A 27,007-nucleotide genomic window follows, 5' to 3' on the forward strand; every position below is an offset into this window, starting at 1 on the left:
CTACCTAAGGTAGCCCACATAAAGAACCCCCCTCAGGAGGGCCAATGAAGCACAAACACCAGCAGTATTTTTGGAAACCTGTGTGCTAAAGCTGCCAACCTATGTTAGAGACTGCACAGGCGCCCTAAGTGAGCAACACATTACTAACCTTAGGTGGCTATTGACTGTAGAGTGGCAAAGAACATAACGTGGGATTGAGAGCATTTAGACTTGACCTTTGGGCAGAGATGAATGGCTATTGAAAAGCAACATCTTTTAGTTTCAGGATAAATTGTTCAAGGAGATCAAAAGCACCAGTATGTAAGCTGTAGCTGTAGAGACTTGTCTCTTTGGTTTGTGGTTGGGAGAATTTGTGATTTGGAAATGAGACAATCTCAACAAATGGACCCAACATTTTTTTTTCTTTTTTGGAAAGATCCTATAGACCTAAAATTAAAAGTATTATGGAACAAAGTCAACTGTTTCAAAAAACAAAGCAAAACTCAGCAGGCCTATTTTTGACACATATGTGTTACAGTAAACAAACACAAGAAATTTTGCTTATAATGTTTGTAAAGTTGATGGATTGGAGATTAGACAAGAGCAAGAGCAGCATAATTATTTGTCGGATTCACTGTCAGCAACATACTATAGGCTTCTCTGTTTTTTTTTAAACACAATTTATCTTTTTAAGATTTCAATAAAAAGGAAATGCCAGAATTTACTTTTCACCACTTATCACAGCCAAAATACATTCAGATTTTATTTGGTGGTGCAGCTCCCAGCTCAGCAACATGAAATCAACTCTCCACATTAGAAAACAACTAGACAGGTTATAGTGTAACACTTTAACAGTAGTGCTGTAGTTGTCTCTGGTGGACACACTCCTAAATGTCTTCAGTATGTGATCAAAATGTTTTTTGTACCATTCGTTGTTTTAAGGACTGTTTGAACACATAACATGTAAAATTCTTCTTCCTCTTTTCAGTAATCATCACTGCCCATTTCCTCCACATATGCCTACAAATATTCATGTATATGTTCTAAAGGAAAATCAAGTATGACGAGGTGAAGCAAAACCTGTTTTCACATTTGAGTCAGCTGACCTGGTTGCAGGACTTTACTTCCATGGCTGCATTTTTTTGTTTGATTCGATTGGCTCATGTGCAAACAAAGGGAGGCCAAATATTTAGATTCAGATACAGATGCTACCGTATGTGAGACCGACATCCTCCTATTGTACTAACTTTGAGCCCATTGTACTCAGCTGACCTGAACTTGTGAAGGTAAAGGGAGCACTGATGAGAAGAAGTAAACATCATATTTAGCAGTATACAAGATTTCCCCCCCCCCCCAAGAATCCACCTCCAGAATAGAGTAGAAATAGAGTAGTTCTCACTGACCCAGGTTGGGTCCTGACTTGATGGGGATATTTACTTCACATGAGGTAGTTTGTCAGTTTTTGACCATATCAGCAGATGGCAGTATTGATATACGGTGCAATTTTTTTTAAAACAATGAGAAATGCACATCATGACACCAGATTACTTGGTATGTGTAATAAATAAAATAATTAGCATAAAGTCATTAAACTTTACACTTGAGCACCCTGGGTGCTGTATGCAACAATATAATAGGAATTAGAGCTGGAGTTGTGCAGTAGATTTAGAGGTGAGATAATGATCCAAATGTTAATTGGTGCTGTTTTACATCTCAGCTGGGTGTGGGAGACCTGTGAGCTCCTGTAATGAATATGTCTTAATTGTGACAGGCTATTTGACATTTGAAAAGTCCAGTGATACTTCTGATTCTTGACACCTATTTGCATTTCTATTTTTAAGGTCAAATGGGTATGAATAATACATTGAGGAGGTTCTTAAGCTCACAGCCAGCTGTACCTATCTTCACAAAAGCACCAGCTGAGTTTTGCTAAGCTCAATGAATGTTACAGAAACAAAATCAATTAATGTGACGTGAGAAACCACATGTTATGCAAGCACAGCATCCTCTTATTAGCAGGAATATAAGGTCATGGCATCAATTGGAGCTATAGGGTCAGTCTGTTTTGATTAGTTTTAACCATCTGTGTTGATAGTTGCTGAGTGGATTCAGTGGATTCAGACTTTAATGATGCTGATGGGTGTGTATATCTGTGGATGCAGGGTTTTTCTAAGTGTTGGTGACTTCTCAAATTACAGTTCTAGGTGCAATATTACACGTGTGCACTATCAAAGGGTTAACCTGGAATAAATTCAACATCAAAGGAAGGCCCCAAAAAGATCCTTGGCAAGAGATTGGAAGAATTTAATGAGCAAAAATTACCATGTATTAAATCTGACCTCGTGCTTACATGGCAGATGTTGAGTGGAACAGCAGCCTGATACGTTATTAGTGATAAACAGTGGCATGTTAACATTTTGAGCGGAGCATGGGAACTAAGATAACAGATATTTTACTGTGTTTAAAATAGCTATCTTGTTTAAAACACAGAGCGTGTAATAATCATAATTAAGATTTCATGGGGTTTCCATGAATAAAAAAACCCCCAAAATGACAAAAATAAGCCGGCACAAGTACGGAAAAAATATTTACCTGAAGAACAACCTGGAACAACTAGAATATTTAAAGTCATTCACTTGGAGACTGAGTTTCATTATAAGGGTACTGTCTTAGGAGAACTGAACATTGCACTAGATGTATGGCCTTGAGGAGACAGATTTGCTGGCTGTTTTGACAACTCATTACCTGTAATTTCACTGACAGGTTGGTGAAGTGGCTCAGAGTCGGCAGCCATGGCACCATCGACTGTGTGGTTTGTGCCTGGAATGATGTAAGATTGAACGGCAAACAAGCAAAGCCTTATTATTGCTAATGATCTCTTAAAACATAGCGGGGAAGACTTGACAGTTTGCTGTCTCAACTTGGGGACCCAAAACGGAAACACATCCTCAGGCCACCTGTCTGCAGTTTTAAGAGACTGTCTGCCAGAGAGGTAATTTTGTTTTCTGACACTGACCTTTGATTCTGTCACAATGACCAGTAAAGTCATGATAATTAATATCTGGCCAGTAACACTCAGTAAAATCCTACCTAGCTAATCATAATTGCTGTATACTATCTGGAAAATCACCTCTTTTAGTAAAATGTATTTGCTGAATGTTCCAATTGCTCGAAAATTGTTGAAAACTAACATTTCACATTACTATATAGTTAAACTTCTTGTAGGTAAGATTTTAGTTAATTCTCCAAGACAGCAGCAGGGGATTTGCATCAGTGGGCTTGTCCCTGCCAGTCCCCCCCCTACTCTGACATAATTGGTCCATCCCTGGCATTACTCCTCATCTCCAAAGCCACCAAAAACTGTAACCTACCTTGTGTATTTTTCAGTAATTGAAATGCCTAATGAGGTCCCAGGGGCTCCATCCCATTACCTCCGAGTTAATTAAAGCCTAAGCAGTGTGCCAAACGGTGAATAAAGATGCAATAAAAGTGCAAGAGGAACAGGAAACCCGAGTAGGGTTCGCTGTGCTGGGATGGAGCTGACCTGCTTTTTGTCATTGTTGTGGGATCCTGTTTTCCAAGAAGTAGCAGATGTCTATTCTTTTCTTTTTTATTTGTATTTATTTTGGGATTCAAATTTTGTTACCCTGGTTCAGGCGTTCGTTTTCCAGAGTGGTTAGCCTAATTCTTCTTTATTAAAACATTAAACACTTTGCCGTCATCAGCAAAGTTTTTATGTTTATAACTAAAGCATAACACAAGCCCAAAATATTGACAGGTGTTAAAAAGACTTGTAGTCAGTTCCAGTGTGGCCTCTCCATATTAAACCAAAAAATCAACCCGAATGCACCTGAAAATACAGACTGAGACATTTCATTTATGAAACAATTTCAAATGTTTATTTAACATGTCAAAGAAGGGACACACACTCGTGAATTGAAAAAGGGCCTGCAATTATTGGCCAGTACTATGACTTAAACTTAATACTAACATTAATCACGTTTTGGCTAAAAAGAAAACATGTTTTTGTTCCTTTTTGTTTTTATAAAGAAACGTTATGTACATTGCTTCTTTCATACAAGAAGTTCATTGGATAAATGCATCGAAAAGAAACCAGTTCTGCAGTAAACTTTACAAAAAATACATTTTGTTTCATTGAGAGATGTAGAAAAGGAGACAGTCAAATATTGACCAATAGTATTTCCTCCTTTTCATTATTTAGAAAAAAAGTTGTTCTAATACCTATTTTAAAGAAAAGCAATATACAGCACAAATAAATGGGAGAAAATTGACTTTGTGGATTCATTCAGTTGGTTTGGTAACCAAGGAGAGGGGCTGTGACTGGAACAGGGCATGATGGGAGTGCAGGGCTGCCTGATGGAAAGGGGAAGGAGGAGAGAGCATGGAGGGGTGCAGAGAGGTGAAGGGAATTGGCCGGGTGAGGATGGGTGTGGTCGACTGGCTACCTGAAGTACCAAGTGGGAGGGAGATGGTGGGTTGGGAGGAGGAGGAAGAGGAGGAGGAGGAAGATGAGGATGTGGATCCAGAAGCCTTCCCAGGAAGGGAGAAGTGGTGGTGCATGCGTCCCTCTGGTTTGGTGGTGAGTGATAGCGGCTGGGCCTGCTCTGAGTGAGTGGCGGCGGGAGCAGCCGGGGAGGCCAAGGCTGCAGACGGAGTGGCTGGCGAGTCCAGCATGCTGCCGTGGGATGACGCAGGGCTGTCACACATCTTTTCTGAGGGCAGGTACTGCACACACTGCTTCTTGCTTCTTATCGAGAAGTCTGGGGAAAACAAAGAAATGAAGAAGCTGAATTATGGATATGTTTCTGGCTTTGAATCTGGTTCAAGTCCCCTAATGCTGGTGACAGAAGTGAACGAGTGATTATTAAAACAGTGAAGACGGTGGCAGTGAAGGTTCTGAAGAATGACATGTACAAATCAACTCGAAAACATACTAACTAGAATGAAACAGGATGTGAAACATATTCAGATGGTATGCAACAATGAAACAAAAAAGAACATGACACACTACGTTAAAATATGCACTGCAGTGTGGATAGCTTTTTTTATTTTGGGCAAATTAAGAGTTGCTTGGTTGCACTAAAGCAGACATACCTGCCACTATTAGCACTGAACCTCATAAGCTGCTTGCCAAAGTATAAAAGCAGGGAAAGAAGTTAGTGTTAGTGAGGAAAAGAATCCATGCTAAAATGAAAAAAGGGAGATAAAAAATAATAGAATAAAGGTGCACTGACCCATGTTGCACGTGCTTGTTAGTTTGTATAGTTTTTCTTTCATATTCTACTTTATGAAGAAAACAAATAAAGGTGCTCAGGGAGGAAAAGCTTCTTACCTTCTGGTTTTGAGTCTTGTTTGTTCTCTCTCTTTCTCTTTTTCCGCTTTCCCTGCAGAGTAAAATCAAACCACCACAGTAAAATTCAGCTTATGTGACCAACAGTGCTGTTACTACTGTATATTTAACTGATGCAGTTACATTTAACCGAATCTAGTGAGATACTGTCTGATACAAGAGCAGATGGAAATGTCCTACTCACATAGTTATCTCGTGCTGACCATCCTGGGTAGAGCTGGGAGTGGAGCTGCCTCTCTTTTCTGGCGAGCTCATAGTATTTGGCTTGCTCCTCTCTTGACAGGGAATGCCACTGTGGACAAAGACAGTATATATCAAAGGACTGCTAAACACACACACCAAGATAGTTACAGACTTCTGTGTCTGTGCTACTTACCCGTCTTCCAAGGATCTGGTTGATGGCAGCGCTCTCTTTCAGAGTGCACTCTGCCACTACTTTGGCTCTCATCTCCTTCATATACAGCATGAAAGCATTCAGAGGCTTCTTGATATGAGGCTTCTTGTCCTCTTCTTTCTTGGGAGGAACAGGAGATTTCCTGCTAATCCAAAACATGAAAAAGATGCTTGTTAATAAAGCGTCAGTGGTGGAGTGGTACTGATGAATGATAGCAAACCAGGGTAAACAAAGTGCAGCAACATAAAGCAAGCTCTGATTATTATTTTAATTGTCCTTACGCATGCATTGAGGGGCTGATGTTGTCGCCACTAGGCTCCTGCTTGATGGCCGGGGAGACGATGGCAGGATGAGGAATGCCGGTCTGGTGGAGGCTGTGCGGTGGCGGAGTCACCATGTGAGGAGAGAAACGGCTGGACACCAAGCTGAGAGGGCAAAAGAAGGCAACGTTTTAACAGTCGTGTTTAACAGCCGTTCTCTCTTAACCTGACAAGAAAAGGTTCAGCTAACATGACGCATTACTGCTCTGCCTAACCCTCCAGGTGAAATCCACTATGCCTACTGCGTCTGTCTAGACCAAATTCATACACACAATGAGTTACATGCTCGCTTTTTGATCAAATAAAGACTTTTTCAAAAGCCCCTTTATTCAGCAATGGCTGGAGAAAAGTGGAGTGTGTTGTTACCATGGCAACAGCATGGCCGTGACACCTGAAACCATTTTCCTTACCGCGCTCCAGACCACGGGGAGCGTTCTGACAGCCGTTCACACAGAACACCTTTACAAAGTGTCTCTCTCAATTTCCAATTGTTAATACAATGGAGCATTGTAATGGACAAAAGGGCAAAATGAGCTCCATACAGTATGGATACCCCCCTATCACACACCCCTCTAGTTAATCTTAGTTAGGAAAATTCCTCTATTTTAAGTCTTTTCAGATATTACACAGACTCTCACGGGAGACAATGCACAATATAACCTTGTATTTGCATTAGGTGAGTCCAGTGCTTTATCTTACAATATAACAACAAAGTGCGGACCAACACAGTGTTAACTTACATACTGAGGCGCCTGGCACAGGAGAATTGCAGGACAGGTGAAAGCTTGTTTTGACTCCTCACTCAATATTCACTATACGACTGAAAACAACCTAAAGTTTCTAAATACATATGGTCTAATACAGCTCTAATTAAGAATTGATATTTATCTTTGAATTTTCTTCACATGCTTAATTATTTACACTGTATATACAAGGAGATCGCATCATTCCCTTAGTAATAAACCTAAACTATAAACTAAATGTGTAAACATCCTGCTTAATCCCCAGTGAATAACTTTATGTTGCTTCAAGTAGTGATGATAAATTCTTACTTGCTGGATTATTTATTATAATAATTCTAATTAATTTTTTTTTTATCTTATTGTCTGTGATTAACAAATGATTTTAAAATAATATTACATTGTACAAGCCTCACTCAGAAACATATTCATGACAACAGCCTGTTGTCATGAAATGCCACAGTTGAAATTATACAGACTGGTGGGAGTGTTGGCATGCACTAAATGTGACGCCTTAAAGAGTATAAAAACTTACATGAGGTTTGTTGTTATTGTTGTGAGTTCATCTGGAACTACACATGATATCGATCACAGAGACCCTTCTGAATATTTCATCTCATACTAACACCGGAAGGCTCTCTACAAATCTTTCCAAATTTGACAGAGGGTCAGAGAGCTTATTCTGATGGGACGTGTAGGTTCAGATGAGCTTTGATTTGTCCTAATCGATTCTCAGCCCTTTCATCTTGCTGCTGTGTGTGTGTGTGTGCGTGTGTGTGTGTGTGTGTGTGAACACTGGCCTGACCACAGAAGTTTAGCTCTGAGAGAAAAGACAGGAGAGGAGTGCTGAATGTCAATTATTAAATTCTCTATTTAGGAAGCTGAACTTGTCTGTGATAGACTTAGACCTCACATCCCTTTGTAGTCCTGACAACAGTGGCCGTCTGTGATCTGACAGTGTTTTGTTAAAAAGTATGATTCAGTTATTTATTTTTTTCCTGTATCCTACATTTATGTGATTGATATATACATTAATAGATAATAGATATTAATCAACCATTCAAAACAGGATTTTTGTGTATTGTGAGAGTTTAAAACTACACACCAGTCATTTACCTGCAGTCTCAAAGAAAGCACAGTAGGAGAAATGTGATTACAGCACGTATGGAAGCAGCTTATATTAAATGTCTCCCTTTCCGAGTGTGGGTGTGTTACTGAACATGATCTGCTCACCTGGACATGGATGCATTCATTGCAAGCGCTGGATAGGGGTGACGAAATCCGCCTGGAGGGATGGAGTACATGGGCTGGCCCTGCCTTAGAGACAGAGGGAAACACAGTGAGCTAAAGCTCTGGTGTGAGGTCGATCAAACACAGCTGACAGCTAACCCACCGGTACTAATCCGCTACTCATCAACTCAAATCCCCTGCCTGTGGAGCAGCACCACTGCAATTCATTACAAGACCTGTAGCATAAACCAATAAATGTTTATAAATTCCTCCTAGTAAACTCAAGTGTTTAATTTATTATTGGTGCACCTGCACTTAGACAACCAAACATAAAAATCAGACATTGCTTTAAGCAAAAATATGAGGTTTTTCCAGTTTTCCTTCTTGCGTCTTGATTTGAACCTGATCCAAAAATGTGCTTTTTATCTCACAAGTAGTTATAACCCATCACACTGTGGTGCGACGACATGCAACCTCACAGCAAATGAACATACCCGCAAAACAAACTATTGCAAACAAAACGATTTGAGATATCTGTCCGACATTTTGAGGTAAGAGCATGTTAATGTAACATTTAGAAAAAAATCATAACCATCAACATATTCAGTTTATACATGTTTAGGACACACCTGGCTGTGTGGACAGCTGACAGTAAAAGAAACTTACTGTGGCATGAGCCAGCTCAGAGGGTGTGCGATAGAACCAACAGCACCCGGAGACAAAGGGTAGTATGGAGAGAGCTCCGATGGATGAGGTGTCCTCGGAATACCTGCAGACGCCAAGAACAGGACAAACCAGCTTTTAAAAAAGACAAACCTAAATTCTTTCCCAGCCACCTTTTAATACTACTGATAGATTTTATGTAGAGTTTCACTTTCTTCAAGATGTACTGTAGAGTAAAGTGAATCAGTATCCGCCCATCAGACCTTACCTGTCTTTGGGTCGAGGATCTCAGGGGAAAGGTGTGATGGCGGCGTGCCGGGGGAGAAGTGTTCATTGCTGTAGGTGATAAGGGGTGTCAGTGGGTGGACATGGTGGCCATGCTGCACCACGGGCACTTTATTGGACTGGTGATGTGAAGAAAAAAAAAAACAAGAGAACAGAAAAAAAGAATTTATGAACAGCATGTGACCAGCATGCAACAGGTGTCTGACACATACTGAGAGAAGTGATTCATCAAAGCTGTTAAGCTTATAACTGAAACAAGCAAATTACTATCCAATATTACACAGTGTATATGATTTCTGTTGGCCATTGTTCAGAAGAAATACATGGAGTAAATAGGCCATAATGTGTGAATGCCCTCCATGGTAAACATCACAGTCTGTGCATGTGACCAGCCCTGTGATGCAATCTGGACCCACACCAAGGAACACTAAAAAAGCCTTGCAGACACATGCCAAGACCATTATGGTCATTTAGCTAAGGAGAGAACTGTTTGTTCAGTCCAACAAGAAAAACAACGGTGCCACTGACTCCAAAAGTCACACCAAGAAGCCACAAACAAACACAATCAGGCTAAGGTAAACCAAACACTCATAAACAACTGGCGACATCATCCCCCACTCTGTCTGACAGCAGTCATTTGATTGGACCAAGCAGACACCCATGGGTGGATTACACTGCTGTGTTACACCATAGATCACCCACTAGAGAAAAACATTTCAAATTCTGTATAACCTAAGGTAAGCAGTGAAGACCATAGCGATGAAGCCGAACCTTTTACACCCAGTGAATGTTTTACCTGTTCCAACAAAATTTTGCAAGTGCAGATTCTTGCTGAGATCTGACATTACAACTACGACGAGGATGATGAAGACAATAATAATAACAACCAGCGTCTCTACTTTCATTAGGCAGCGCTCAGGCTCACAGTCATTTCCCCTGGCTGCCTGGCTGAATGGAGCACTTGTTGGCTCAACTTGTCACATGGGAGGGTCAAGCGGTGGGGGGGAGAAAGGAGTCTTGTTCGTCCAGGCTAACCTTTCTTCAATATCCCTCCCAACCCCCTTCTCAACCTCTCGTCTCTCTCCAACATGGTCTGCTAGGGAACAAGGTTTGCATTGAGACTTCTGTATACTCTCTTGCTTCATGCTGCTTAGAATTGTTCCGAATCTTTGCTTTTTTTTTTTTTTTCTGCCACTTTTTTTTAAAGGAAGGCCCAACCTTTTCCTCCTTTTAAATCTTTGGAAAATTACTTTCTCCCATGTTTAAAATATACTTTAATTCTACTAATGCTACACGGAGTGAGGAAAAAGTGCAGTGGTGTTTAAGATGGCTATATTAAGATCACGTTTCTCAGGACCTGTTCAGTTTCTTCAGAGAGCATGTAACATCAACGTATTTGTAGAGAACATGATTTCACAGAAAGGCTTTACTAAAACTTCATGGCAGAAATGATGTTGACTTGCTTGACTGAAATCCCAGGTCCCACATGTCATGTATATTTGAGTTGTGCTTTGTTGTTCTACTTCATGTACAATATGCCTGAAATTTCCCTATATTGTGAGGGCTGTTTGAGACCTCTAGACCTGGGTGCCAACACATTTTGGGAAGGAGTTCAGTGAGAATTTGAAATGATGTCTATTAATTATTCATATCCTGGAATACACCAATCGTGTGCTCTAAACAGATTTCGAAGTTTGAAAGCACTACTTTCAACTCCGGGCTGTCTTTCAGTTCAACAGTCTGACAAAATGTGGCGGAAAACAGAGTGTGCAGGTTGCGCCTACTCAAACTCATTCTGACACATATCCTACCTGCCACATCTGTTAGGCATAAAGACGGTTATTTCGTCAAGTAAATTTCTCTCTTTAAATCAGATTTGTTTTTTAAACGAATCTGCATCATATTTTTCAATCTAATTTAAATTAATTAAACTCTTCAGAGTTCTTGGAGCATTAAATGTGACTGTAAAATAAAAAAAAAAAAAAAAACTAAACCAATGGCTCAATCATAACATAAAACTAAACACTTATGTATCAACGCCTTCTTTCACTTGCATCACATGTAGAGGCGATACTCCTCTGGCCCATGACAGCTTCGTATGTCTGGTCTCATGATCCACAAGCAAAAGTGTAATAAGGAAACCACAAGGAACATGAGCTGTGTTTTAAATATAAACTCTATCTATGGGATACGACGGATAAAGCACAAACTGGAAGCAGACGGTGTCTACATTGACAGACAGAAATCATGCTCTTTACACAGAGGCACTTGTTGCAAACAGGTCTGGACCTCTCAGCTAGAAAGTAAAAACACTCAGAACTGGTCTGGTGAGAGTGACTGGACGTAGTATGAGGAAGGTTTAAAAAACAGCAAAACGTTGCTGAGCTGATGCAAAGAAAAGATATCTGTCTCTTAAAGAGGGGTTGAACCTAAAAAGGCCGAGATGGCAGTACTTCGCTTGGCTGTCCAACTTGGAACGCTGCTAAGAAAAGCACAGTCCTTGGTCAATGTGGGTGGAGGGGAGGATTTCATTCAAGCAAACATGTTTTTGGATCCTGCACATCTGAATTGAGTTACTAGGCAAACAGCCGATGGGGAAGAGAGCTTAGAACAAACTGAATAACCCTGCAGCTTTGTGTGTCTTTATGCTCGGTGATTCTGGGTGGGAGGCTCAGAGGCCTTTCAAAACTCCAGGAAAGACAGGGTGAAAAGAATGCCTGGCATGCTGAGAAATTCAAGCCTTGTTTGTCAACGCCAACAGGAAGCGGACGTGAGAGTGGGTTAACCGTGTCGTATGTCTTCAAAATCAACCACTCCGAAACTATGCCATTCATCACGGATGTGTGCTTTTTGTCTGATCATTGCTTCTGAAAAGGTCAGTAGCTATATTCTAGGTTGGAATAATACATCGCGAAGTGAAGTCATATTACTGAATTTAATAATAATATTAATGATCACTGAATAAATTTGAGAGAGAGAAAAATCAGCACATTACCAATGGACACAAACATGGAGAAATTACATCAGGATCTTTGTAAACATGACATTCTCTTCAATTCAGCCACTTAACAAAACAATAATTTTACCTATTTTATGTTGCTAAGTCTGTATTGTTTCAGAGTTTGACTGAAATCAAAGTGCTGGTTCCTTATTTCATTCCTGAAGAGGATCTTGTCTCTGCAGTGGCCCAGCAGGACTGCAGACTTTAGATCAGTATTCAGTTCAGTCCTCCCAAAGCCTTTGATTTCATGATGGATCCTGCTTGTTCACGGCCTAATGCAAAACGAGAAAATCTCACCGGACTCCCAGTCAAAGGTCTGTTGAAAGAATATGGGTCGAAAGCAAGTATACGTATGGCTTTGAGTAAGGAGGAAAAAAAACAAGCATATTTTCAGCTAATATCTCTACTTAAACTGTCATCCAGCAGGGCGAGGTAGAGATTGCACCAGATGCATGAAGGGAGGCAAAGGCATCTCTGGAATGCTGCCCTAGACCTTGCCACTTCAATTCACTTAAACAATTCGGTGACTAAGTGACTTATGACATGCTGTCAGGACCAGGTCCCTTATTGCCTTCATTACTCTAAACACTAATACAATATTAAGACAAAGAAGGCTATTCTTGTGTCCCTGTCAAGTGAAGATCAGCTCATATCTGAACACTGAGTGAGCTGGGATCTGATAAGTAACTGAGGGACAGACACTCTGGTCAGTTCTGCCTCATTAGGGAGTCACAGCTCCTTCTAATCCAGTGTAACAGTGAGGCTGGTAATGACACAGAGAATAGGTCTTATGGACAAATTGCTGCAAGTGACTGAATGAACTCGGTGAGGGAAATACGTAGCCTTGACATCATTATCAGCAAAGTGTTAATGACTGTGAATCAGTACATTGCGAATGATGAGTAAGAGATGCAGATAATACTGACAGCCGCCATCCTCTGCTTCCTTCCTCCTTCCTGGTCCAGATCGGTCACTACTGATGGGCTGACAGGTTCCCCGTACTGCATCACCTGGCCCTGCAGTGCCTTTGATGTATTATTCATAAGGAGGCAGCCCGCTGAACACAGGCACTGATATGGGGGTTTTGGGGTGCTGGACATCTCCATGTGTGTGTGTATGCATGGCGGGGTGTGGCATGTTCATAGAAAAGCTTGTTCTCTTCTTCCCTGTCCTCCCACCCCACCACTACCCACCACCATTACTACCAAAAGCAATACCAACTGAATGCTAAACAAACCTGTCTGTTGAATTATTGAGGATCTCAGGCCAGAGCAGGCTTCGATTAGCATACTGGCCTTATGGACCCAATCTGCACAGTGACATGATGGTCCTTCCTAGACCTTTCATATCCACTGAATGCTCTGACTTCTATTTTACACCATCTCCTTTTGTCCCACATTGCTAAAAGTAGCAGAAATGTCAAAGCAATGTCAGTTCATCAACAATAATTACACTGATGCCTGCGAGCATACATATGACTGCAAAATGATATATGCACAAAAAAATCTAAATATCAGCATTGTCTTCATGTGATGACTTGCTGAAAAGGTATCTGAGTAAGCAGGCCTTTCAGCTGATACACTGCAAAATCCTGTAAACATTATGCATAGTTGGCATGTATATAAAATATAATATATACATGTGCAGGTCTCGACAGATAGTCCAAACCATACCAGTCAATCATGAAACCAAAACAACAATGTCAGATTTTAAATGACTGCAGAAGTACAGGTCTGTTTCAGGAGTCCCTGCTGGTGTCTCCTCACTGCCTCTCCTCGGGTCTCTCTCTCTCTGGCTTCTCTTGGCCCTGGGCAGTAATCCCTGGCCCCCCATGTGTGCCCATCCGCTCCCCCTGCTCTCATTAGTGCAGTGTTGGGGCCTGGGGAGTCTGCAGGCCTGGGGAGCCAGCCTGCTGCTCCCCTCCCACTCTCCCTCTCTCTCCTCGGCTGGAGTAATGAGCACATAATCAGCCTGGCTCTCTGTCAGCAGCAGCACACCAGAGGGGCATGTGGGCTCCTGGCCCAAAGAGGGGGGCTGAGGGCTCAGTGGGGTGTTTCACTTTCTATTCTCTGTGCCTAGGGTACGCCATACCCAGAATAAGAGCCTCCCGCCACACATCAAATGACCCTCGGGTAACAGGTCACCAGATCAGGCACGGTGATTTCCTCTTTTAGTCCACATAATGAAAACGGTTACACTGTCGGTGAACTTCTCTACCTTTTCTACTTCTTTAACACGAGAGTGTTACATAAGTTCTAACACAGTAATGTTATCTCATATATGCCAAATAAAGTGTTTCACCTCAGCTATCTGGCATTGGACTGCCCAGACATTACAGCTGTGCCTTTAATAGCAATAAACATAGTAAAATGATCATGTCTTATCTCTTTTTAAAACATTAACCTTGATAAAAACATAGAACCTGTATGTAGGTAAGCAAGATGTAGTTTACCAAAAAATGCAATTCTTCCAAACCTAAACAAGGTATATATTTAAATACACAAACTTATTCAGTGAACAAAAAAAAAAAAAAAAAACAGTTTGATTCCTCACATTCTCCAGTTTTCTACAATGTTTCTTTCTGTATTGACTTTCCTGGTTTAATGACGTTCAAAGAGATGAAGGCCACACACACAAACAAAGCAACACAGAGCTGCATGAAAAGTAGCAGCTACCACTGAGGAACAGAACAGAACCAATTCAAGCAGAGAATTCAACCTCAATCAATGTGCTTTCATTTCCTTTAAATCCTAATTCCTATTGTCATACTCATGGTTTTGGCTTTTTCACTTAAGTGTGTCTCCCTACAGTGTGAGGTCAGGCGTTCTGTAATTTTAGATGTTGGTCAAATAAATTAAAATCAGTTTGCAGCAACAAAATTTCACACAGCAGCTGCTGTGTCCTCTAGAAAAATCAACAGGGTCAATGACAGGTCAAAATTTATTCTAGTAAAACATCTTCAATTGATTCCACTGATGCTCTGTCCTGGATTCCCATGAGCAAACTCTGTTCCCTTTTCAACAATTTTCCACTCGCTGCACTCAATGAGGACTTTGTCATGTACTTCACTAAGATTATGGGCTGAAACGAATCAACCACAAAATCAGCAAGCATGTCTAGCCAGGGTATGTAAGGTCAGGGGACTGAGTCACAATGCCTCTTTTTACTTAAGTGTAGTGACAGTGGCTTTCTGCTCCATGCACTACTTAACGTGACTTCCCAAACCAGAATACGCCTTGATACAATCAAACAGGTGATATGTTAAGATAGATGTTCTCGGTCTCATGTTATCTAATGTTTTCAATTCTGAACACGCATCCCTCAGCAAAGCTACAACCCAAACAGGTCTGCTGAGGCCCTGGATTGTCTAACCAGAACAAGACACCATGATAACTAGTTCACACCTATGTGGGAAAGTTCACGAATGGCAAGGAGGTTCAAACCTGAGAAACCTCTGGTGAAGTTATTTTGGTAAAGACAGACAGGCTGTTCAGCAGTTGCCCTGCGGGTGCGGAAGGGGGTTGTGGGGGTAGCTGTACATGCATGAGTGGGAACCAGAAGATTTAAATGCACACTATAATTTCATTACAGTGAAAAACCACATTATAGTGTTAGTTTTATTAAATAATTTATATGGTTCGCCATTACCTGATTGGGCCAATAAGTTTACGTTTGATAATTGGGTTAACGTCTCATAAAAATCAGCCTGGAGGAAATATCTTATTAGGGGCACAAAATTAGGAAGTCAAAATGATGGGACTCTACTTGTGTCCACTTACATAAATTTTGTTTAATTATTTGCAGCACTAGCTGTAACATGGTAGAAATCTTTCTTAGGCATACACTCAATCAAAACACATGAAATCAAATTTAAGATCAACGAATAATAAAACTGTCAATGCTCAAAGCAAATTTAAGTTTAATTCCAATACCATTATTGATATTGCTTAAGCTGCAGCTTTGATGTTTTTTTTTGTTTTTTGTTTTTTTTGTGCTTGATTTTGTCATAATCAAATTTATGTTTTGTTTTGTACTAATGTCTACTTACTAAATGCCCTGGCGTGGGAGAACGGGAGTCTTTTAGTCCTGCAGATCCGGGAACATCCAAAAGAGGCCATTTCATCTGCAGGTACTGTGGGTGAGAGAAAAGGAGCAGAATTGAATCACAAAATCAGATGCACTGCTGCAGAAACAGGCACGGTGATAACAGCACAAAATATACATGATTTAACAAAATGTATTCAAAAATAGACAGGACATAGAGACCGAATGCCAAATAAAAGTGTCTAATGTGCAAAAATCACCCTCTCATATTTACAATCACAGAACCAGTGGGAGCACATCATTTCCTAAAGTATGCACAAATGGTTTGAATGGTGTCAAACCCACAGAGATCTCCAGCAGACACCTGTACAAGACCCACACTACTGCTGGAGTCAGACAGTGAGTTCTGGCACAGGGAAGAGCAGGGAGAGCGATGTGAACACAACAGGCTGGTGGAGGACTGTGAAATTGCTGTTTGTCAAGGAAAAACAAGAGGCCAGCTGTGGGCGCCCATCGCTGAGCGGGTGGGAAGAGACAGCTGGAAGGAAGCCCCATCTACAGTGCAGTAAAAGGCTGAGCTCTAGACTCAAAGCTAACTCCTGACCATCAGTCTCAAATGGTTTGGCCTTTTGACCCTTAGGGCCATGGTCCCTCCTCCTTCCAGTATCACAATTCTTCACAAATGTATCAAAGTTATCATAAAGGATTGTGTAAGTGTTTGGTTTCCTTCTTTCTTTCTCGCTTGTCACAAAGATTTCCACGACAGTTTGTCTTATTATTGCTTTTGACCATCCCTTTGCGACTGTGCCATGGAGTAAGAGCTGTGTACTCGAGGAGAGGTTTTCGTGATTTACTGCTCAATACAACAAGCTGAGCATTTTTTTTTTTTTTTTTTGTGTTTGTCCTCCAGCAATGGAGATAGCATGAAGCCAGAGCTCCAGAAGCACGGCTCAACCATCTGGTTTATGAATCAGTTTAAATACCGGATAGAGCAGCTTGTCATGCATGTGGATTTTCTCCCTGGTACAATTTCAAATTAATTAAAATGGTTTTATATTATAGGTTATGTTTTGCTCACCCTGGCCCATGTGCAGACACATAAAGGTACTGTAGGTCATTATTTAAACTGCACAGAACAATGTAAGCTTTATGGGCTATAAATTGTTAGAGGTGGTTGCACAACCTCACCATGCAATCGCAATTATCGTTCTGCAATGTATGTTATGGCTGCTATTTACATAGCATTATGCTTATGGATTTCTATGCATGTTTAATAATACCAAACATGTGATGAACGTAAAAGACAAAAAAAAAAAGTGTCTTAGACTTAAAAAAATTACCACCACAACTGCTGAAGTAATATATAGAAAGGGATGTCTAACTATCAAAATTTGGTGCAGGATAAATGATGGCACACAAGCTGAAGCAAAACTGAAGGAGTCGTGCATTCATGTTTTGATTTTTAAAACTTCATTCATCACTTCGAGTTTGTAAGGAGGAAGGAAGCTTGGATGGCTGTGGGTTAAAAATGGAAAAGACATTATAGCAAGAGGGGGAAAGGGAGAGGAGGGAAAAAAAAACATTTTCAGGAATGAGTTTGTCGGAGCAGGCAGAGGGTATTGTTTCCTGACAGCTGGGGTCCAACAGAGCGCTGAGGCAGGGGGAAGGGGACCCTTTTTCCCTTCGAAAAGGGGGGAAATTCTTAGAGTTGACATCAGCCCTCTTCATTTTCACTATACTGCTCAAGGCTGAATCGTAGCTTCCAACTAATGGGCCCAAGTCCATACAACTGTCAGGAGGCAGTTGCTTTTAAAGACTGCTAGCTCCCTATTGAAACTTTACTCTGCTGTGTGCATGGTGCCTAATGAATGCTACTCTCCGGAGAAAAAATCCAAAACAATGCAGTATTCTCTGTCTAATCTATGTCAATCATGAGTCCTTCCACAAATGAAACAAGCGCTATTGTGAGCGTTTGGTCGAGCTCGGTCGTGCCCACCCTGGTTCTCCCACCCAATCCATCCCTTATTTGACAGCTTCTGCCAGGACTGGGAACATGCCCCAAGGCACTTTTTTTCTGAGCGCCTACTTTTCTTTTAATTGCCAGTATGGCCCATGGAGCAACTGTTCACACAGTCCCTGAAACATGCAGGCAGGTAATGCCCGCCACACACTGTCACATTAGCTCCAGCCCAGACTAGAGCAGCAAACCGCTCACTAACACGTGAGAGCAAGAGACGGAGGGTGTTTGGGTCTGTGAGTTGTTTCAGGAAACACAAATCAAGGAATTGTGGGCCATGCTGCTCAGCAAAAACTTTTTTAGTGTTACAATAAAAAAAACATAAAGTGACGCCAGCGTTTAAAAGGGATGATTTGAATAGTTATGATATGACTTTAATGATGTTAAATGTTTGTAAAAGATCGAAACTGAAGACAAACTGATATCAATGTAAATGCAAGATATTTAGTTATGGTTTACTCATGCCCTTATTTTATTAGAAACAAATACAGACATATGGTTGGGACCCATAGCAATGTGTGTGTCAGCATGGTAGCTGGAAGCAGTGGTAAACAAACTCGGACAGAGTACTGAAAGAAATGTGTAACTAAAGTGAAGTTCAGCTGATCCATTTTCGTAGCTCTCTAATTGTCTTCCAGCCTTCCCTGCCGCCTCCAACACTCAGAATAGACATCAGTAGCATGTGCTACTTTTACAGGACCCAGATGCGACAAAGGTGGCAGTGATGCCACTGAAATTTCCACAAAGCTGCACTGGAGCCCTTTGGTTTTTTGAACTGAGAGAATGCAACATATGCTAGGGGGCATGTGGCCTGCCAGAGTTGGATTCTAATTGTTACATTGCTCTCACAGAGCGGAGGAAAACACAGCCAAGAGTCTTTGTCATCTCTGAAGTGTGTGGTGCCATACTGCAGGCCAACATCAGAGCACGGAGAAGAGACAGATGTCTGGACATTTGCTGTCAAACTAAGTCAGACACTCTGCCAAATGGACAGAAAAAAATCCCAAACTTTGCTAGCAACTATGTGACGACTTGAGGGCTGCACTGAGAAGTCATAATGACTGTCAATCAGACCAAAAGTGAAGTAAAAAAATAACTTTCATTTAAAATTATATTCACAACTCTTCAAAACAAATATTTATAACACATATCTTGACTCTGGGGAAAAGATATACCAGCTAACAGTGACTATCTAAAACACATTACATGAAACTGATTATTATGCGCAATTGGATTAACTCAGTCAGTCAAGCGCAAACAATCAAAAGAAGTCAAAAGGTAAATAAGTGGCAGCTCAGACGAGACCTGACGCTTGTGAAATGGCTTTGGCCAACTTAAATAACGCAGCAGCAGGAATGCCTGTACGGATCTCTTTAGCAGATAATGTCAATCACCTACTGTGTCAAGAACCCCTCCCCACTGTTTTCTTTTACCCCCCAGCAGAAAACAAATGGGCCACACAGCTTGCTGTTTGGCTGAGGTGTTAATTACCATCCCCTGCCCATATGAACAGCAACTTCAGACAATAGCCCTGTCAGGCCCCCTACACAACAGTCCCTCCCTGGTTTGCTTTGCTGATATCACCTGCTCATGCGGGGCCATTGACACTTCAACCTGATCTATGCATGAAACACAATTAAAAGCTCTGGGCACAAAGACAATGTGAGTAAGTAGCCCCTCGCCTTGTCTTTCAAGGCCCATTTTGAGCCTCATTGTTTGTCAACATTAAAAGCAATTACATTGACAATTCTTAAGCAAACCCCGGCAGTCATTGTGCTAATTAGTGTGTAATTGATGGGGAAACGACAAGCTGCTCAGCTGCTCAGACCTGCAATGCAACATTGGGCCTCTGCAAAGTTTCTGAATGGAGGCCTTGTCCATTTATCTAGTCCTTAATAAAATCAGTAGATTAGTCAAAGAGGAAGATAGTACTCAAAGATGTCTTCAGGGAAGGTACAAAGAGAAAGGAACAATGAAAATATTTTGGTGGGAGTGTAACTGCTTTCTGACACTGAAGGATTTTAGCATTTTTTCAGTGCTGTGTGTCATCTACCTGCACTCAGCTGCTGTGTAAAGTCATCCCTAAAAAAAACTGTATGAATTTCTACTGTCCCGTTTCACCTCAATACTTGAATCTTACATTATATTAACCCCATTCAATTAACCCTTATACATTATATCAACCCTGGGAAGCCAGTGGTGCAGCAGCAGCAGTAGCCTCCTGCTAATGGCGACAACATTTGAAGTGTCCATTAGCCCATAGGGGAATGAAGTTAAGTGACCATGACAGGGGCACTGCCTCAGTTTGCCGGGCCTCTATTGTGACCCGGTTGGTCGTCCTGCACTCTTATTCACAGCCTGTAAAAAAAACTGGGTCAAAGGTCAGACACCCAGAGTGCTGTGGTTACTATGGTAACATGGCCTATTAAGGCCAGGCTCATTGGCCTCTTAACATGCTCTCGTACACAAAAGAACTATTAGCGCAAAGAGGGAGAGAGGAGAGTGAAGAGGGGAGGCAGCGTGAGGGAGGTCCAAACAACGCAGCGTCAAGGTTTTTCCAAGATGGTCACACACGCTTCCTGAAGCTTCAGCCACATACATGTCTCAGCAGCCCATTAGGGTATTTAGAGGAAAGTGAAAGTCATATAATTTATTATTCCAAAATCTGAAAAAAATAGCTGCTGCATATGAAGCATACAGGTCTTTCTTTTCAACAAAAGATTTTCCAAGATTCAACTTTAAAATGCCCACTGAGTGACGATGTCGAATGACTGCCACACAAATGGACCAAGCAACCTGGTTTCATTTGAAAAGTCCTGGGAGTGAATTTACTCCTGTTTCAGCAATAAAACAGCATTAACAGAATACGAGGCCAAGATAACTCCCCGTAAAAAGCTTCTTTAACAGTCTATCCCGGTGAGTGAGCTGCAACTTCAGCAGGAGACATTTTATGCAACTCAAGCAATTATTTGTTTCAGGGTTTGTTTTTTTTTTCTTCCTTTTACATGACATGATCCCAAGTTATTGCTTCCTGCGTCTAGAACTCATATGAGTGTTTAAATGAAGCTGCCCTTATTCTTAAGCTGTCTCATATACTTTCATTCATTTTTAATCAGACTTATTTAAAGGAAAGTTCTTGAACTTTGAGCAAACCTAGGAATAAGTGAGTAATTCTGTTATAGAGCACAACAACAGGTCATATAAAGCTCTACTGTATAATTACACACACAAGAAATTAATTATGCATCTGGTAAGAGCAAGGCCACCTCATAAACATAAAGAGGAGGGTGCGAAGCTATTCAAGTCAATTATGAGAAGTCAGTTATGTGGTTTCCCGTACTCAGGAGATCTGCTTTCAATTGTCACAGGCTGCTCCTCTTAATGTCAGTGTGATCTGATGTCAAGACAGGCTACACCTCAAATGTCAAAGACGTTGTTTTTTTCCATGTCCCGTGGCATTGTTTGTCCAGTCGCACAGGAACACAGCTTTTTATTGTTTGGGGAGTAGCCTTGTTTCATTTAAATTCACAGCCGTAAACGTCTGTATAATTAACTCCAGAACACGAGGTGGTTACCAGCGGTTGGCTGGATGTTTACAGTAAAGCTTGACTTAGAAAACAAATGTGTGAGTGTATGTGTGTGTGTGTTTATGCGTGTGTAAGTGTAGGTGTGTGTATTGGTGTGTGTGTGTGTGTGTGTGTGTGTGTGTCTGTGTGTGTGTGTCTGTGTCTGTCCAGGTCTACGCCAATGACACATCAGTGAGAACTGAATTTTTCGTTTATGACCAAACACAAATTGACTGGAGACAGCATGGGTTACCAATATAATACAGTGTTTCCTGCCAAGGCATTTAAGAGGCAATAATAAGTCTAGCATGTACCCCTCACACTGAATAGGGCAAATACCACAGCACATGAATCACCCCAAACTCTGGCTGAAGACATTAAAAAAACCTTTTTTCCTTCCTTTTCCAGAAATCGCAGATAAATATTTACCCCCAACCTCCAGGAGTAAATTTTAGTATGTCTGCTAAAAGTCTTTTTCTGACAGGGCACAGTGGGTTATTGTTTTTGATTTTTTTTTTTTAGCTTTTGACTCTTTTGAAACACTCCTTAAGAGCAGCTGACAGAAGCAAGAGGCAATGAAGCATCCTGAAGGGAAAAAGTTTTGAAAAACTGAGGTGGGCACAAGTGGGTGTAGAAGGGAAGGCAAGAGAGAGAAAAAAGGGCCTAAATTAAACACATTTGTTTCTGCTCTCACATACCACAAGTCTTATGAAAACAGAGGGCTGATTGTGTTCACTCTGCAAGTCCACCCCTCCCATCTCCTCCTCTCTCTCTCTTTACCACCACCCAACACCACCATCCAGCTCCACACCCCCACCCCCATGTCCTGAGCAGCAGCCCTTCCCCCATCACCACACACGCACACACACACACACACACACACACACACACAGAGCTGTCTGCAGATGCCTCATGCGTTTGCGCTGTGAGTGCAGGCGCAAATCTCCAGGCTCTGCAGACTTCTGGTCCCTGCCTCATCTCAGTTTTTACTACCTGACATGCCTATCACCCCACTGCTAACCCCACTCTCTCCACTCTCCGTCTCCTCTCCGCCTCCCCAGCGCCTGCCTCCCCACCTCTGTTCTACTCGCACATTCACACACCACAGGTATGTTTCCCCACTCATCTCCTGTCACAGAGAGACACAGCGCCTGACTGTTAGAAACGAAAGCCCTGAGATGAAAACTTTGAGGACAGATGATAAAACAGTGTAATAAAATGTGTAAATGTTTTAGTTTTGGTAAGAACTCAACTGCATCAAAGTGGCTATAAGAAAAATAGTTGTCATCTGTCATTTCCTCAATAATAACGAGTTAAATGGGACAAAAAGTAATAATTTTAAGGACTGAAAATAATCTTAATAATAATGCTTGGCAATATTACACAGGAGCTCAGTGCATATGAAAATATTTTCTAAAGTACTTTGAGACTTTTACAGTGTGTGACACTGTGCACAACTCACTACCATGACATTCCCCAGGATTACTTACACGTATTTTCAGCAAACTGCAGGGAGGTCTGGAATGTCGCCAAAGGATTTTTTATTTTGTAAAAGTCGTTCCCCTGCAATCCAGAGGCTTCATTTTTATCATGCTGAGGATAGTGATATTGAGTGCTAAATCATGATCTGGTGATAGGGTTAGCTATAAATTCAGTTCAGTTCACATCCGAGGGCTCTGAAACTTTGTAAAGGACACATTTTGCAGTAAAAACGTGTAGGTTTTCAGGGGTGGGATTTTCAGTGGATGAAGTTTGGTCACGCCTACCTCTTCAAGGTTCATCAAGTCTCTTGAAAGTAAACAATAGTAGAAACAAGCAAGGGACCATCATTCACTCCAGAATGTCAGTCCATTCATCTGTCAATATTAATTAAATTACTTTTTACTCATAATGAGAAAACAGAGACATTCTTAAGGAACCAATAGTAATTAATATATGGTGTTCCAGTTTTCAGAGCCTGTTAAAAATTGTCTTTTTGACATTAACCAGACCACTGACAACTCAAGGCTTGATATGCTGTTTAAAACAATATATACAGCTGCTGCTATCTTTCAGTTTCAATACAATCGAATTAGAATAGCAAGGTGATTACGATCGGGGGGCTGCTGTAAATATCAGATTTCCAGGGACAGAGTTTAGAAGAGGCCCCTTACAATTACACAGTATTCAGGAATGCAGAGCATGAACCACAGTAACATGGAGCTAAAGGCAAAAATTCTCACTCCACATTTTGGATTTTTATCTCACACCATGCTATAGTGAGGTTTATAAATACAATAAAATGGGAGGAAAGTTTATCTTTCATAAAAAGCTGTTTCTGCTAGCACTAAATCTGCACCACAATGCAACAAACTTCTGCTCAATCCAATCTGCACACTTCTGCAAACAATTAGGTGTTAACCCAAGCGACTGTAAGCTGCTAGAGAGTGCGAGACACTAAGAGAAAGAAGGAGAGGGAAGCAGGAGTGACTGGAGAAAAAGAGGGGTGCTTGTGCACAATTGCAGCAGGGATTTATGGCCTGAGAAACAATTTATAAATCACAGCGCCTAAGTTAATGTGCTCCAGATTGTGCTCCATGCAGCTGCAATTTTGGTCTGCATGAAACAGCATAATAAACCTGGCTGGAGGACATGTTTGGATGGTGGTGGTGGGGGGACAAGGAGAAAAGTTGAGATTATGGGTGGGGGCTCATGAGGGCGAGGCTGTGGGCTTGCAAAGTTTCTGAGGTGTTTTGAACAAACAAATTAAGAATTTGGGGCTTTTTTTTTTACAGGCTGATGAGTGATTTTGCTGAGGTGCATTTCTTGATTAAGGTTGACAGAGAAACAGAGGATTAGAAAGTCTTTATAGAATTATTAGCAATATAAATTCAAATCATTACAAATTACTTTTTTCTACACTAATAATGAATCAACACAGTAGCTGGACAGCAGAGGCAGTCTGCTGTAACTGAAAAATTACACACACAGTTTCCACTGTGAAACATTTTAAGTTTCATAACCAAACCGTATGCCAGTGTCATGAGCTCACTGTGAAACCCATGAAATAATTTCAGGTTTTAATAAGAAAAGATAAATGTTGCAAAGTGATCCCTTCTTTGTGGCTGCAGGCTGGTGTGGAAGAAGAGATCGGATGTGCCGAGGGGAAGCCTGGGCTTTTGTGGCCACTCAGCCAACTGGCCCTGAACCTTGACCTCTAACCCTTCACCCTAGGGGGCAAACAAAGCTCTGAGTGACATCTGAAACTAGACACTCTGTGGGGAGAGAGTGTCTGGACAGGACTCAAATAACCCCATTAACTCTGCAGAAAAGATTTATGGCTTTATATTCTGCCCCTGCAAATCTCAAAGCTAAAGTGTCACACAGATCTGTCAAAAAACAATCAAGCAATTAGAGGTGTGCACCAAGTTACATCTTGTTAACTTGCCAATATCTCCGTCTTGCACGAAGATAAGCAAAAATGCTCCGTAATTAACGGCTGAGTGCTGAGTTGTGATTAGCAGTGAGGCACACATACAGTATGTCAGCAGTCAGTCTGTAGCAAAAGAAATTCTTCTTAATACAAACAACATGAAGCGAATCTTCAGGCGGTTTAAAGACAGTCACTGATGCATATTTACCACTGGTTTGATGGATTCTATACAGTGGATTGAGTTTAAAAAAACTCCAGCGTCTGTATACTGTAAACATAAACAGAGAACGTTGATATTGAATATGCTGCAGTGAATGCGAGCCTCCGTCGCCAGAATGCTGAAAGCCACTGTAGTATTTAAATCAGACAAGGAGGGAGGAAGACTGGGCCAAGCATTCTGTATCTCAGCTGTGAGGCTCTAAGCCGTTGCCCTAGGGTCTTTGTCCTGCCTTTCAGGGCAAGTCTGAGGTAGTCAAAGACCCTATTCATGATGGGCGCTCCCCCCTGCCAACACACCCATACAGCCCCAGTCAAGTCAGCCGAGAGCTATAGAGCCTTCCCATTTCACACGAGAATCAGACCTGCCCCTAAAGCCTGCTTCAGGGATTTCCAATAGCCAGCCCCTCCAACCCATGTACAAATTAAACAAAAGGGCTCCTTGGCCTATTCCATGTCATATAGGACTGATTGGATCTTTTTTTTCTAATGTAGCTACTTTAAATTTGAAGCAAATAAGTCAGGCACGTTTGTAGGGATTTGGTATCTGTAATGGATGAGGGATTATGTCAGCAGAGGTGTGGAGCTGCCATCTAACTCTGCTCCATTCATTGTTATCATCTGATACAAGATTCCCCTCATGCTAATACACATTTCCCCAAAATGGGGAAACCACAAGACCCACCTGGGCACATCAAATGATACAAAAGATACAAAAGAAATCTAATCACGCTGATCATCAGGCACAAGGGGAGACTAGTTATCACTAAAGAGTGTCTTATGTCTGTGGAGCACAAGGCTCTTAACTACAGTCATTACACATAACTAATTAAGAACATTAGCTCATAATTTTAAATTGAGGAGATAAGGTCAGCAAAGTGATATCCTGTGGCTGAAGCCAATGAAAAAATATCAGCCCATCAGAAGTCTGTGCTTTTCTAAAAGGATCCACAAGTCTGGGCTGAGATAAGGAGGCTACACATTTTAGATGACTTGTCCCTCTGCTGAGCTTTAATCAAATTTGATGCTCCGCAGAACATTGTGACTTCTTAACAAGTACAATTGGTTTATGAGGTAACTGGTGGAAGCAAGGGGCACCCAGAGGTTAAGTTATTATCAATATTAGGACAGGCAGCGCGATCTCATGGGAATATTCTACTTAAATTCTTGATATTTAACAAACAACTATTCCCATCGATTCGTCCGGGCTGTTATTTTTCTATTAATCATTTGTCAACAGCTTCTTGAACCATTGCCAAAACTCCATCCTACAACCTTAACCAAAACATACCCACCAATTTGACCGATTAAGTTGTGGCAAGACCATAGTTATTTGACTAGTTTATCTTTGAACTATAGAAAATAAGTCTCACTGCAGAACATAAAGTGAAAAATACATATTTTCTGTATGAATACACTGACTCAGAGTAACAAGTAAAATAACTGAATAAAAAAGAAAGCTGTTACTTAGTTTACCTCCAAAACGATGTGGGAAAATCAGTTTTTTAAAATTTTCTTTGTGAATTTAAGACAATTGTGTTAAGATGACCACATATTATCATGTGTCTTGCTAATATGAACATCTTAAATATGGAAAACTCCCTTTGACTCCACTTATTTTTGAGACTGAGCTAAATTGATTTTACAGATGACATTTCAGTTGTGAGTTTATAGTATATGTAACTTTTATTCCTTGTTCTTTTGATATCATAAGGTCAAACAAAGATCTATGGTTCAACTTAAAATAAAAATATATAATTTATATTCTT

General features: G+C 41.1%; 1 protein-coding gene across 2 annotated transcripts in view; it reads right to left on the reverse strand.

Moving 5' to 3' along the window:
* Positions 1-3,855: 3,855 nt before the first annotated feature.
* tcf7l1b (transcription factor 7 like 1b) overlaps positions 3,856-27,007 on the reverse strand; it is a 31,083-nt gene continuing 7,931 nt past the window's right edge. Inside the window, exons 4-12 of one of the 2 annotated variants that reach the window (XM_026322038.2) lie at positions 16,032-16,115; positions 8,966-9,101; positions 8,701-8,803; positions 8,038-8,121; positions 6,026-6,169; positions 5,727-5,886; positions 5,535-5,642; positions 5,333-5,384; positions 3,856-4,760 (exon numbers count right to left, since the gene is read on the reverse strand). In XM_026322038.2, coding sequence (XP_026177823.1) covers positions 4,282-4,760; positions 5,333-5,384; positions 5,535-5,642; positions 5,727-5,886; positions 6,026-6,169; positions 8,038-8,121; positions 8,701-8,803; positions 8,966-9,101; positions 16,032-16,115 — 1,350 coding nt within the window. In that variant the 3' untranslated portion in view covers positions 3,856-4,281. Of the gene's footprint in view, positions 4,761-5,332; positions 5,385-5,534; positions 5,643-5,726; positions 5,890-6,025; positions 6,170-8,037; positions 8,122-8,700; positions 8,804-8,965; positions 9,102-16,031; positions 16,116-27,007 lie in introns of both variants that reach the window. The other variant, XM_026322037.2, reaches the window with a different exon arrangement.

Source organism: Mastacembelus armatus, chromosome 9 (assembly GCF_900324485.2).
Source record: "Mastacembelus armatus chromosome 9, fMasArm1.2, whole genome shotgun sequence".
Taxonomy (NCBI): Eukaryota; Metazoa; Chordata; class Actinopteri; order Synbranchiformes; family Mastacembelidae; genus Mastacembelus; species Mastacembelus armatus.